This window comes from Poecilia reticulata, chromosome 16 (assembly GCF_904066995.2).
Source record: "Poecilia reticulata chromosome 16, P_reticulata-male-v2, whole genome shotgun sequence".
In the NCBI taxonomy this organism is placed as follows: Eukaryota; Metazoa; Chordata; class Actinopteri; order Cyprinodontiformes; family Poeciliidae; genus Poecilia; species Poecilia reticulata.
Genome location: NC_088845.1, coordinates 4,031,949 through 4,047,116, shown reverse-complemented (window position 1 = coordinate 4,047,116; position 15,168 = coordinate 4,031,949). Strand labels below are relative to the sequence as shown.

At 40.3% G+C, this 15,168-nt stretch overlaps 1 protein-coding gene across 15 annotated transcripts in view; it reads right to left on the bottom strand.

Moving 5' to 3' along the window:
• Nucleotides 1–15,168, bottom strand: part of mef2d (myocyte enhancer factor 2d) — a 108,565-nt gene that overhangs the window by 69,370 nt on the left and 24,027 nt on the right. For 14 of the 15 annotated variants that reach the window (XM_017309565.2, XM_017309562.2, XM_017309561.2 and 11 more), the window contains one exon: nt 868–1,247. In XM_017309565.2, coding sequence (XP_017165054.1) covers nt 868–921 — 54 coding nt within the window. In that variant the 5' untranslated portion in view covers nt 922–1,247. Of the gene's footprint in view, nt 1–867; nt 1,248–12,071; nt 12,324–15,168 lie in introns of those variants that run through there. The other variant, XM_008430824.3, reaches the window with a different exon arrangement.

Here is a 15,168-nt window from a genome sequence, read left to right as displayed (position 1 = left end):
TAAACAGTTTCCATCAGTTTGATAAAAAAAAGGCAACTGAACACAACATCTCAACAGAACCTTTCACTAATATGGACTAGATCCCCCTCACAGCAATTTCTAAATAAATCCGACTAATATTCTGGAGCAACTTTAAGACTGGAAACTACAGTACTTTGTGTGTTTTTATGCTGTGCTTTGTGTATTGTTTGTATGCAGTCTTGAAAAGCATTGAAACAGATTATTACACAGACTTCTAGAAATGTAGCCACAATTAAACCCCAAACTATTCACAATCCTGGCAGATTTGGGCTCAATCTTTGTGTTTTACCAACTGAATATAAGTACAGTGGAGCCCAACCAATTTCCAGTTCAGGATTTGCAGATTTCCCTTCTACTTCACAGCTAGGCACTACTTTGTGTTGCTCTGACATGTAAAATGTCAGTAAATGTTTCTGGCCATATCAAATGACAAAAAAAATTAAAGGGTGTGAATAAATTTACAAGGCACCATATGTGTTAATTTAGGAGTGGTTTCAAACTTTTTAAATTGCAAACAGATTCACGGGAATAAGATTAAAGGGAGCGAGATAATTACATCAACTACATTTTCTTAAATAAAGAAAATGAACTTCAGTTGTGTGTGTTTAGCTGCAGTGAGCAGTACATGCATCCATCTGCCAGATGACTTTTCTCCAGCAAGGCTTGATTTTTTTCCTCGTCCATAAACACCAATAAGGAGCAATTTGGTGTTAATGGTTTCTCTAAAGGCTGGATTGCAGGACTGAAAGGCAAACTGCACTGCATCTTGTCTTGACTGCATCCGTTAAGATATTAGCAAGCAGTTTGGTTAGAATTTGAACACCGGCTCATTTCATCATCACTAACCTGTCTGTTGCGTTCATCAGTGATCCTCTGAATCTGGATCTTTTTCCTCCCCATGGTTCTGGCGTTGCGATGGGAGGAGGAGGGAGGATATGGAAATGAGTGAGGTCACAGATGGCTGTAGATGTAGTTCCTCCTCTGTAGACGCTTACTTGCTTTGACCTTTTTGTTAACCCTGACTGTCTAAAGCACCTGAGCAGAGAGGCTTTTCAGTTCAGACTGAAAAAAAACTGAAAAACAAAAAAAAGAGGGACAAGGAGGAGAGGAAGATGGGGTTCTATGTATCCAGCACCGTCCTCAGATCATGGTCCTGTTTCTGCGGGCAGGTCATGAACACTCCGCTGGGATCTTCTGCCCTCCCCTTCACCTCAGCTGGGCAGCTCCTGGAAAACAACATAAAGGCATTCATCAGACTGAGGGAGGGAGACGCAAAAGGGCAGATAGAGACTGTGTTTGTATGTTGTGACCCAATTCGGCTACTACAAGCCCTCACTTTGCCTTAACGCAACATATAATAAATGACGCAACAACACATTTGAGAAAACATCAGATCAGAGGAAGATTTGGTTGAATTGGAGGGTAGACTGGGGTGGATCTGTTGTGGTGCTTCATGCAGAGCACGAAGCGCTTGGGGGTCTGCGAGGAGGGAGGCTGTGCTGTGTCAGCTTCATTAGAGGCATCACCGCCACATCACTGATCTGCTGGTCGCCCACGGCTACCGGCTGCCCAGCCTGGGTCGCCTGACACGCCAAATGTGATTCCCCGATCAGAGCCACAACAAAAGAGTCTGTGGATGCTGCACATTTCCTGTTTTCTAAACACCGCCTTGTTGGATCATAATTTCTCTACAGAAAACCGTGTAACGTTCTGCATCAGGATGGCTGCAGATCCTGAATGGATGGAGGTTCTTCTCTCCGATACGTCAGACTTTTTTTATGAAAAATCACCCTGACACGTAGTCAAATATTTGAGAAAACTGAAACGTTTTAATACGTTTTGGCCTTTAATCCACACAAAAACTTGTTTTGAATCACTACAAATTATTATTTCTAAAAAACTCCAACCAAAGCGGAAATTAAAAAAATAAATAAATAAAAAAATTTAAAACTCAGTATTTTTGTTTGTGTGTACATTGGAAAACAAAGATTTAAAGTCTCTCGCGTTATAGTCTGCGACAAATAATGCTCCAATACATCCACATACTTGCTTTGACATGATTCCCAATGGATAATGTCTTGTTTTAATAATTTTATACTCTAATACATTATTTAAAAGTAGTACAACCTATATCTGCCCATTCAAATCAACCTTCTGTTCCCGTGTTTAATTCCTAACAGGAAGTCGTGGTTGTTTTGAAGTAATGTGATTGGTTTTAACTTTGCGCTACGTTGCCCCCTGGTTTGGCATACTTAAAATAAATGTCAAGAGTATTTTTCAGCGGGTTCATGTGAAAGAAAACTTTTCTAAAACTCATCCAGTGTGTATGGTATACAAACATCTCTGTCGCATTGTTTTAAAAATAAATAAAACCTCAGAGCGGAGAAATTGTAAGTCTGCAAAGTAAAATGAGTGGGCATTTTTCCAACCATGCATTTCATAAATATGTCGACTAATGAAACAGCATTATGCTTTATTAACTAAAATGAACACTGACCTAATTCCAGAGAGAAAAAAACAACAGAGAAAAATATCTGTCTAATCTATGCAACCATCTAAATAACCATGAAATATGGTTGTTCTGAGATGTACTGTGGTGGCAGATTGAAAACAGAGCACATTATAAAGTCTAATGATCAGAAGCATAAAGCAATGAAAAAGCCCAAAGTGTTTATGAGAATTCATGCCCACTCTTGAATGAATGAGACAGCAGAGACCCACAAACGGCAACAGAAGCATAGACTGTTTCAGGCCCTGTTACTACTATTTGTAGTTCAGATTTAAATATAGCAATCTATATATGCATACAGACTGTTTATACACTCTCTCACACTCACACACACACACACACACACACACACACACACACACACACACACACACACACACACACACACACACAGCCAAGTGGCAGCATGGCACAGCTGAAGCCTCTGGAAAGCAGCGAGCAGACACAACAGCGGCTCCTCGGCGTTGTTTGCTCTGCCTCTACCTGGGGGAGCTGCAGTAGAAGAACGCCCTCTATTTACATCCATTCTCCTGAAACAAAGAACTCGAAACTGTCTGTCATGAGACTGACATTCCTTTTGTGAAGCTGTGGGCGCCGCGCTGCGTGCTCATTTAGAGAGAAGGCAATCGGCTTGGCTTAGATAAGATGTTTATGAATTATGCACTGATGGTAAAGAGTGGAGGGAAGCGGGAAGAAGGTGTTATGAGTGTTATGATTGCTGTATCAGACCAACTTCGAAGGAGAACCGAAGGAACATCTACAGTGAGCTGCAGGAGATGAATATTTTACCCTTCTGTTCATCTTGTGCCTTTTGATTGGCTCAGACTCGGAAGAGTTCTGCTGAGGTTAATGATTTCTACCTGGATCTCCTTGTTAGTGTCCCTCCAAAAAGAACAAACGTTTCCAACATGTGGGTCATCCATTTTATTTAATTCAGCGTCAAATGAAAGAGGGGTAAAAATGGACACATATTCGAGCAAAATAATAACAAGGTGAGTTCAGAGTCTCTCGCGGCGCTTGTTAGCGGCCGTGCGGGTGAGGGACTCGCTCCGTTTGCCGTGAAGTTCAAAGGCAGCGAACTGAGGGATTTGTCTTCAGGCGGCGGGCCGATCACACATGAAAAGGCTGCTTTATCTGCCTGGGGTGGTCAAGTTTCGACCTTTTACCCTTCACGCTGCTGCTGCTTTTCGCTTCCCATGTCTGATGTCAGGCAGAGTCTTTGCTCTCACATGGGAAGCAGAGAGCCTGGAGTGTGTCTGCTGCCTCGCTGCAGGAACAGCAGAAAGGCTTTGGACAGGGAAAAGATAAATGCTGATAATTAGGAGCCTACAATAGGCCTAGATTAGAACCCTGGGGAACACCCAAATGTGTTACAGCTTTGGTTCTCAAACACTGGAGGCACTGGAGGCATTTAGCTTAATTCTCGCATGATGTTTTGGTATCGGCTACTTACAAGGTAAATATGAAGTAGACTAGATATTCTGTAAAGGTAATCAGTCTATGCAGTCAAATAATGAGAAGTTTCAGAAAACTGTTCTTTTCTCACCACTGAAAAGGGAAATAAAGTGGGGAAAAATTCAAGAGAGAAACCTCTTGTTGGAGACGGCAGAGAACCGAGACACGACCTGAACAATTTCCTGTTTTTTATTCAATTCTGGAAATAAAAATTGATGTGGATAAAATGTCACATACAACCTGCGCTTGTTCTAACTGCAAAAAATACTATTGAAATTGCAATTCAGTTAAAAATAAAAAATATTAATCGCAGAGGGACATTACCTGTAATTTTGATACATTTTGTCATATTGATAAAATTAGACCATGTGCTTTGATTAAGCCCATTTGTCAGATTAAAAGTACCTTTTGAAATTTGACAACCTCTAAGTGTATTAAACATAGTTTTAATTAAAGCTATATTTTTGTATTAGAAATGTTTTCTATTGATTTCATGAGCTGTAAGTGGAAAATCATTATAACAGAAATAAAGGCTTTCAAACGTATACATACATGTATGTATTTAATCTACATAATGTGTTTTATTCACTGACAAAGTTCCTAAAATAAATAGACTTTTCACTAACATTCTAACTCATTGAATGGGTCTGCAGATGATGACGGCTGTGGGGACAAAGGATCTCCTGTAGCAGACTGTATTACAGCGGCTCTACAGAAGCTCCTGAGTTAAGACAATGTTGTGATGTAACATTCTATCAAAAAGTGAAATAAAGGGAAATGATATAATTTTAAAAGTTTATATACAATGCAACAACGTGCTTCAACCCATGCAGTTCTGCATATGAAAGGGTCCCAGTTCAACCAGTCTTCTCCAACAGATAAAGAAAATCTGTTGTGGCGATGGGCCGATCAGGGGTTAAGTGATTTGCCAAAGGGCACGTCAGCCAGATTTTTCCCAACCAGTCACAGTTTGTGAACTAGTGACCTTCCCTTTGACAACCTGCCTGGATGTCCTGCAGGCTGAAGCTGCCCTCGATATTACCGATACATCGCCTCAGATGTTTCTGCTGAGGGCTGAATGTGTCAGGAGCTGCAGAGAAGGAGCACAGAGCTGTGATTGAGTCATGACACACACACAAACACACACATAAACTAAACTACTAAATACAGCAGGGGAGAACAGGGTGTTTGGGCTAGACGCGCTCTGCGTCAGTGCAGCATTCTGTTGGCCTGCACAGAAGGGCAAGATGTGATGTAATCAGCTGACGATGAAGCTCTGTTTGTAAGCCCTCAAGGACATGAAATGGTAACATACTGAAGAAAGTAATGAGGGATAACAAAAAGTTACATTTTTAACTAAAAATGTCTTTAGTGCACTCTGGTTTTGCTTTGTGAAGGATTTTCTCAGTCCACCACTAACTTTGTTATAGTTACTTTGTATTTCTAAAAGTATATCAAAGTAACTTTACCAAAACAGTTTGCATTTAATGTTCTCTGAACTGTTTTAATCCTGAAGTATGTGATTTTTAGAAAAAGAGACTATTTTATTTTATTTTTTTGTCAATTTGGTAAAGTCATCATGTGTGATGGACCTACCACTCCTATCGCAACCATTCTGAATAGTGATTGGTAATCAATAACTGCACCAATAACTAAAATAATTATCTTTTTTGGCCAAAAGTGCATCAACATATCACTTTTTTTAAGCACTTTGATGCACAAGTTTAGGAAAGCTCTAATAATCTTGTAGTCTCTTAATTTTCTGGTGGATTTAAAACTCTACCAACTCGATCAAGGAACCACAACACATCGCCTTCTTTTATGCTCAGTGCTTCTTCGACTCAACTGCTGAATCAAAAAAAGTTTATCCAAAGTAGTTTGAATGTGCCAAAGTCCTTAAGAGCTACATTTAGAATTGGTCTGCCCTGAGAAAAAACCGAAATTGGTTTTGACTGATAAAAGTCAGACTACCCTATTAAAAAGTTGTGTTATTGGTGTTTCCATTTAATAACTGGTTAAAATTGGATCGCTCAGTAATGTGGTTAATCCCGACCCTGCTATCTATCCTGTTATGTGTGTGTGTGTGTGTTTAGGTGTATGTGGAGCTTCCTGATGTCCATCCTTGGCTGCCCAGACTGTGTTAAGTGTTATTGGAGCAGCCTGGAGCACAGAGATAACAGCGGCCTGGTATTTGAGAGGAAGAAAGGTGCTGGTGAAGGCGGCGCTGCCACAACAGGGAACCAGTGAGAAGGAAATCTCATGTTTTCTTTAAGCTCAGCATTGATAACCAACATCTGCCCGAGCACACCACATCTGGCACCACCTTTAATGCACACTGCATGGAACTCAATCTCAGTTTCTAACCACACTTATAAATCTGGTTCTTTACTGCTTAATGGAAACAACCGTCAGGGTCTGGGGAGTTATCTGAAATTCGTTCCTCATGTGCTTGTGTTCTACCAATTGAGCTCAGAAACGAGGTTTTAAAAAATAATCAATAAATAAAATCAATCTAGAGATCGCAAGATAAATAAAGATCTAATTTAGGCTTAAAAAACTAAAAGTTAAGCTCTCAGTCAATATGTTTGTAGATTGAAATGAGTGGGATTATTCACATTTAATGAATTTAATGGACTGCAAAATTAACCAGTCCAAGACAATTAAGGGCATAATGGCCACTTGATTGGCGCATCACTCTTATGTAGATCCAAAATCAAATTGCTTAAGTTTTATTTATCATAAAACATAACTTTAGTGTCTTAAAACCTCTCATCCAGACATCACACAGAATGTAAACTGAGACACAGCTGCCCGTGTCTGAAATTAGTTAAAAACTCCCTTCTTCACAAAGCTGCTTATTGCGTCAATTGAAACTGTCTATTGAAGTGTCCATGTTTTTTGAGAATATTTTGAAGCCTTCAAGTCAAAGTAATAAAATGTTCCCAATCAATACATTTATTGAATAGTTCCATTTATTTCCAAGATGTTATAAGTTGATTGATAATGTTCAATCAACTTGAAAAATGTAATGTAGTATATTTTCCTAAAGGCCAACTGTTTCCGTAAGAGAAACAACATCAATCTAAAGTGCAATACACTTCATATAGCAATTAAACCAAGCTTAGAAAAGTGTAAAATTAATTAACTTTGGAATAATTGATTGCATTGCACAGAATTAGATATAAAGAAATTATGTAAGCTAAATGTCCATATCAAATGTCAAGCCATGCTGGAAAAATATTACAGAGGCAATCTGCAACTAGAGTTCAGGGATTCATATTTCAAGAAGAGGGCAGATTGTCTGGATGAAGCAGCTGAAACCATGACCTCTGCAGCAGAGAGTGAAAATGACTGATCTCTACCTCCTACTAGTCTGGGGTTGGGAGAATCAATACTTCACCAATAATAATTCATAACTCAGTGTTCAATCAAACAGGTCTGACAGGATAGAGAAAACACAAGAAGACAAATAATGCAATCACAAGCTCCCAGCGACTTCACATGAAATGGGGTGAGCAGAAATACGAGGTTACGGTATTATTAGTTATGATGAATATATCCTTTTTTTCTTTAAAAACCTTCAAAAAGCATATTGAATAATTATCTTTTCAAAAGATGAAGAAACAGAAAGACGCCTGAATGGATTTGTTGCTGACTGAGTCGCAGTCCATGAGGTTGAGCTTAAAGTGCAGGGCTATACTATGTAGCAGGCATGCTGAAAACCCTCATTTGACCCACTGAGGCTCAGTTTGTGGCCCAACCTTGAGGGTGTTCTGCCAGCGCCAGCTGTATGATATTTACAGCCTGTTGCCTCATGTTCCCGGACGGCCGTTGGACACAGTTCACACCACGCTTGAGCTTTAGGTCACCAAGTAGGCATGTTTGCAATAACAACAAAACCCTATGGTTGAGTCGGTGGTGGGAGCTCCAGCAGGTGGAGCAAAGGCAAGGCATTGTGGAAAAACCACGGAGGGAGAGAAGCTGCTGGCCTGACATCTGAGGCCTGGCTAAGGATTGTGATTATGCTCGTACATTTTTGCTGCCAACCCTGGCAGTGGAATATGATCTCTCATTCCCTCTCTTCCTTCTAACCAATCATGGGTAGGACTTTGGAGAGGTGGGCTGGTGCACTGCAAGGGCAGCACTTCAGAGGTGGCCGTGATGGTGGTTTGGGTGAAGGGTTGAGATGAGATGGGATGGGAGGGGCAGTAAGGAGATCTGTGCCTCTCGGCTGGTGAATTACACCAGAGCTGCTGGGCCCAATATCAATACTTCAGTGCCTCCTGCCCCCAGCACGTACACAAACATCTGCAAGTAAATGCAAGAAAAACCTACAAACCTACCATCACACACTGAAAACCCTTAGTGTCACCAATCTACTGTTTGTGTTCATAGCCTCTGGCAAGAATGCAACAGAAACACCTGATAAGACCCCCTGCATTTGAGTGCACACAAAGGTTTATTTTATCCAGAGACTGAAAAAACATGCAGAAGACATTGGTTCACAGGGCAGATCATATACTTCCTCAGTCGTTACTGACAAGTAATTTGATTTTTTTTTTTTTTTGGGCCTCAGACTTGTTGTCACTTCTCCAGTCGTGGTGTAACCCGACAGGTCAAACTGCCTAGTCAATGCAGGTAAAGGTGAACACAACAAAACATACTCAACCTCACACCTTCCCTGAAACGTGAGCTGATTGGAGGAGAAAGTGGAACAATAGAGGGGAATAACAAAGGAAACAAAGCAAACATGTTGTAATTTAGAGTAAACAGAGGTACAGTATGTAGATTTATTGCTTAAAATGACCTCATTTAAAGCCAAAGATATTTAAGTACTTTCAATATAAAATTCTAAAAACAATATAAATGTCTGAGGTACCTCCTTAATGAAATGTTTGAGTTGCCCCTGTAGTTGATTGCATTTAGGGAATTCATCAGTTGGTCAGTTTTGGTCTTAAGAGCCAGCAGAATCATATAAAGATGTGCAAACTGGAAATTAGGATTAATTTTTAAAATACTATTTCAGGAAGTTCTCACATTTAGACGGACTGTGTCAAGGTCAAATGTCTGGAACAACAAGTGTGGCTTAAATCCATTTTCCTAAATTTGCAAAGAACCTTCAAGCAATAGAAATATTACTTTATACCTACAGTTTGTATTTTAACTTCCTCTTTTCTACAGCCCAGATCATATTTTAACGACACAAACATTTCCTAACTAATGCTTCAAAGCCAGATGTTCTGGATGCACATTATACATGTATGTGTCTGAGAATCCTGACTAAATACATAATAAATCAAAGTAAAAAAAAAATCTTTTATATTTACTTTGAACTATAAATCAAAAAATGCTTCAGACATGAAAATAAAATGGAAGTTATATTTAAAACTTAATATTTGGGTCATTATTGCTCCCTGTGATCTGTCTTTTAAGGACAAACACCTTCTCGGTTTTTCTCAGCTACAACTTTTTCCATTACCTGTAAATCTCAAGCAGCACAAAAACAGTCTAGTGACAAACAGAAACGCAGTCAATACAAAAGATCAATGACATCAATAGTGACACTTTATGAAATAGGGAACACCCGCACAAAGGTATGCGATTACCGGCTGAACGTGCTCTCACGTTGGACGCATTCTACAAAAGCCAGACAGGCAAGACGAGGACTACCCAATGACGCCTTTAAAAATAGCTTTTTATCTAGTGCTATCGGGTTTATTTTCATGTATGCAGGTGAGTGGGAGGAGGAATGCTGACGCTTTGGCCAGAACAGCAGTACCTGCATATTTGTCGTGTTTGCCACAAATGTTTCCTGAACTTTATCCGTCATTAGTTGTGAAATGCAGGCTGTGCAAGTATGTTGGGAGCCGCTCTGGTGCACACACAAACATCTTCTGACATACTAACGTTCTCTGATGAGAACATTTTCTGTTGTTTTTTTTGTTGTCGTTTTAAAACGGAAAAAAAAAAAAGATCTTAATCATGATATGTGCTTTTTGAATTTTAAGGTATGACATCTTTCAGCAAAGAGGAATCCTTTAATCTGGCCACAAGAGAACCATCCAGGGTGGCTTTGTTGTCAAGATACGCTTCAAAACAACTGTCTAGCAACTGCTTGGAGACCCACAAGTCTGTCCACACAGAGTAGTTTAAAAACACACAGGAAATAAGGCAGCTCAAGAATACATGACAGAAAAGAAAAGCTATTCCCTTATATTATGCCAGCATTAATTCAAATTTCACCTTTCAAACATAAATGGAGAACACAATACTATGATTTCTTCAGCTTTTGCGTCTTTATCACACTTAAATACTTCCGATCTTCAAACTAACTTTAATAGAGAAAAATAAGTAAAACATTACAATTGCAAGGGGTGATTTTATTTGTTATATGTTAAGAATTCCCACCCTCACCCCACCCCTTCATGTTAAATATTAAAAAATAAAAAGAATCACAAAAGTTGAGTTTAACTTCACCAACCTTTCCCAACAGTGATTACTAAAACAGAAAGTATGGCAAAAAGACCTAGAAAGGGAACACATCCTATCCTGATCTGAATAGAATTTGGAAGAGAAACAGTCTGGAAAGCCCCATAAAGCCATGTCTGTGTCTTCAAAACTCCATAGATCCACAGTGAGAGGACTGCCAAGTCCACCAAGATTGATCCAAGAGCACATAAATGACTCATCCTGCAGGTCACAAAAGAATCCAGAACATCTAAGAAACTGCTAGTCTCACTTACTGCAGTTAAGGTCAAAGCTACTAGTGATCCATAAGAGCACAAAGGCTTCCCTCACATTCCCAAAAATAACATCTTGATCTACCTTCCAAGTAGAATATTTAGAAGATGTGGCCTGAAAAAACACCACAGCATTTCTAGTTGCCAAACCTGGAGAAGAACATTTGTGACCTTAAGCTCTAGCTCACTTGGGCTATTTGGTACCACGATTGGAAAACACCAATAAGTCCAATCTCTAAATGGCTCCAGGAAAAACACAAACTAAGGTTTCAAATTTGCCTTAAATCAAACTAAGATGCCTTCATGATCTTAAACAGGCAGTTGAAGCTTGAAAAGACTCGAATATGCTCAAGTAAAACAACAACAGGAAAGGTTGGCTAAAATATTTCCACAGCCAGAGGAAAGACTCATTGCCAGTTATTGTAAATGCTTAATGACAACCGCTGCCACCAATGGTGGCACAACCGGTTATTAGTTACAGGGTGTGACTACTCCTTTATGTAGGCCAGGTTGGCTTAGTCTATTGATCCTTGTAAATGAAATAATATTTTAAAAACAGCATTTAATATTCAGTCAGGTCATCTTTGTCTAATATTCAAATTTATGTAATAAAGTGAAACAGTTAATGGAAATATTTAGTAGCCCTGTACAGTTTAATAAATTGTTAACCTGGCATGCAAAGATAAATAACAACCAATAGAGTTCTGAAGACATATTTCTTTGATAGTGTCAAAGTCTAAACAGCTTTCATCTATTCAAGTGGCATCAGCATTCAACCACAGAAAACACATGTCTATATATTTAGGCTGTCTCATTTGTGCAAACATTCAAAGAACAGCCGAAGCTAAACAAGTACCAAAGACATTACTGGTACATAACAATATTGGTCAAAAGAGGAACAGGTGAGACATTACAAGCCACACAGAAACTCAAGCATTCACCGATAAATCACAACAAGAGGTTGTGATCTCTGCTCCTGATTCTCCCTCAGTGGATTTGAGGCCAGGGTTGGTGTCAGCTCGGCTGCTGACGATGTTCAACAGGCCACAGAGTTAGTCACCTCGAACTCCCTACTATCTGCCTCATAAAGTCCTCAAGGGCGCCAGCAGCCCACCACCCCTCTGACGCCCCGAGGGACTGATAAGCAAAGGCAGAACTTGACATGTTTCTGAGAGCCTCTAAGAACTTCAAAACAACTGAAAAAGAGCAGAGAGTGCATCAGCCCTGCCATGGACTGTAAACTTTTATTTTAGAGAACAGTTTTGTTTACATGGATTTAGGTGAGGCACGGTTTGTCTCAGTTGAAAAGAACGAGGTGAAACCCACATGCTGAGAGTCTGTCTTACCGTCAAAGAATGAACCAGCTGGGACAAAACAGAAACACGGGTCGTCCAGTTCCAGGATAGAGGATAGTTGTTTTTTTTCTAATGGTCCAAATATGAAATATTCAAAGTCAAAGATCACAGAAACACTGTCCCAAATAGAAAAAGATAAATAAAAAAACGGTCCAAGTCAGAGCAGCACATGTGTTACTGTCCCACCAACTGCTGAGGTGACAACTGCTGGTGAAACGCCTCACTCTGGACGGCCCAAATTACTCCTCTTACCGGACACCCCACGCCACCATCAAAACCCCATCCTGTGCCGTTCCTGCTTCTCGTTAGCCCCCCTCCTCTTGGCCGCCACCCATCACAGTCACACAGCACATTAATCTCCTCCCGTCTCACCGGTAAACCCCTCCCAGGCCGGCCTCTGTCCTAATATGCCTTCAGCAACTGCCACCTATTCATCAGTGTCATGAAGGCAAACAGGGAACCAGTTGAAACGCTCTTTAAAAATGTTTAAGCCAATTTACTTAGAAACTTGTATTTGTTAGTTCTGCATTTAACAATTGGTAAAAATATATTAAATATCATTAAGACACTTAAGTCATATTTCATTTCAGAAGTCTCAAATTAGTAGAACTATCACACAGTAACTTGCTTAAATCGTTTATGTATTTTTAAGTTCTAAAGGAAAACAAATATTAAAATTTTTTCCCCATTTCTTTGTGTTTTGGGAAAACGACTGGACAGGAACAGGAACTTTCTGTGTACACATGAGCATGTGTGTGGCCTGAGAGTGACGGGAGCAACTACAGGCGCCCAGCTCAGTGTGTCAGATCCTCGTCTGCACGCCAATCTATCCCTTACGCACATGTGTGAGTACATCTTCCATTTGGATCATGAGCTGCTGGCAGCAGGATGGCAGCTGCCTACATAACTTTTGTTCCACTGGACCTTTAAAGGCCAGCCCCCCCTTCGCTTTAACCTGACCCCCTAAAATTTACACACACACAACCACTCACACACACACAAGGCTTGCATGCTCAGCTGTCGGAGAGTTCAACACGCTGGTAAGGTCTTGTGCTGCTCAGCCAGAACTTTCAACATCCGAATTTCAAAACGACTCCACTTACTTAATCCACTGGAGGCATTTGTCATCTGATGAACAGTCCAAAGCTGCGGAAATCAAGAGTCCCCGTGACGGATCGGAACTCGAATCAATATTGGCAGATGACTACAAGCAGGACTGTAAAAGGAGAGAGTGGCTCTCTGCAACCACTTGCGACAGAGACAGAACTTCCCAAGCAATGAATCTCAGCCCGAGCCCTTTCCTGACCTTGAAGTCTCTAAGGGGGCCTGAAGGGTGTGGGAAATGGAAGGCCAGGAGTCTGCTAAACAGTTGTGCCTCAGAGTTTCCACTCAACACAGCGAATGAACGTAGGGATGCAGGCACGTAATTGCCAAGCCTAATGCAGGGGATGAAAATTCCAGAGACAAACATCATCTGGAAGCAGAAACTTATATGGAGAAATGCAAGCGAAAGATGCGACTGTTTAAAACCTGCCGGCGAATGGGAAAAGAAATATACATTTCGTCAAAACTCAGCAATCAGAATGTCAGAAGTCTCAAGACAAAATTGCTCCCACAATAAATAAGAGCTCTCAAAGGGCCTTATCTCTCTGCCCGTTCTCAAGGTTTTCCCCCCTGCTTGCCATCCACATTTGTCATCAGCGTGCACGACTGCCGGGGGCCCACCGTGTTCAACACACGGTCTTGGCCCAAAGCCTGAAATAGGGATCTATGAGGCTACCTCTGCTCATCTTGGCAGAAACAAAAGCATTCGCCAAGACTGTGTGGTGCTGGCTACGTGTGGTGGGGATCCGGCTCAGAGGAGAGGTGGGGGAGGCACAAACACTGAGCAAGGAATATCTTTTCTTCTACAGAGCAGTGAAGAGAAGCTGCTCCTTTGCCCACAGGCAAGTGTATTTATGTTGAAAGGAAACAGAAGAGTGCATAAGCTTCAGCTCTTGCAGTGATAAACATCCATTCGTGTTGGTGTAAATCCTCGACAACAGTTGTGGAAAAAAGGCAATGAGATTATATTTTCTCAACAGTTTCACATCGAAGGTGTTCCATCTAAGTGATGAGCCATGCCAAGCAAACTCAAGAGTGCTTGTTAAAGACAAGCTTATTTGGTAGTTTGTCTTTGTACATAATAACTAATAGGTTAGAGAATAAACATGATATGCTTTCAAAAGTCTGACAGTGAATACCCTGATTATGCAAATCTGTTTTCCTCCAGAGGATGGGGTAAATTAAAAAAAATGACAAAGCTTTTCTCTGGTGTGGCACCACAGAGAGTGTTCCTCTTGTGTGTGACCTACATTATTGAGGAATTCTCCACATTTTAAGTCAACCTCTTGACAAATCTCACAGCATAACAAAGCTAAATAGATGAATATTTCAAAGAAAAAATACACTTCTAACACGGCGGGGTGCTTAGTTACCCAACAGCAGCTTAGAAAAACATTTCATTGATTTACTTAGTGTTCATAAAGTCTTTTAGCAAATCAACATATTTGGCAGCCCATTTTTATCCAGTTTATTTAACTAAACAGCACTGTGGCAGACGGTGAATATGCAGCATCACAACAGTTTAATTTATTTTAAAAAGATGTGAATTTTTTATTGTAACAAATTTGAGACAAAAACATGAAGGAAAGCATGTTTTATAATTGTTAAATCTTTGACTTCACTAGAAGCCATGAAGAAAACATAATAGATGGCCTAAATCACTGGCAGCTTTTAAAAAGGTCAACATCTTTAAAAGATCTGTTGTATGGAAGGAACAAACTTGAGAAGACCACAGTTGGTTCCACCCGGCCGTTTTGGTCACGCTTTGAGTTTCCATTCATCATTATGTCCTCGGGGCCCATTAGTGAAAACGGGGTCCTTTTGTTTGCTGCAGCCACAGATTTGAGATTTAGCTGATATAACAAACATGGTCTTGAACTCAACTCCCAGAATGTTCGCATTGTAGTCTAAATTTACGGCTGTGAGTCGGTCACAGAAAATCATTAGCTGTAAACCATTTTCTCAAATCAATTCTTCTTTTGTT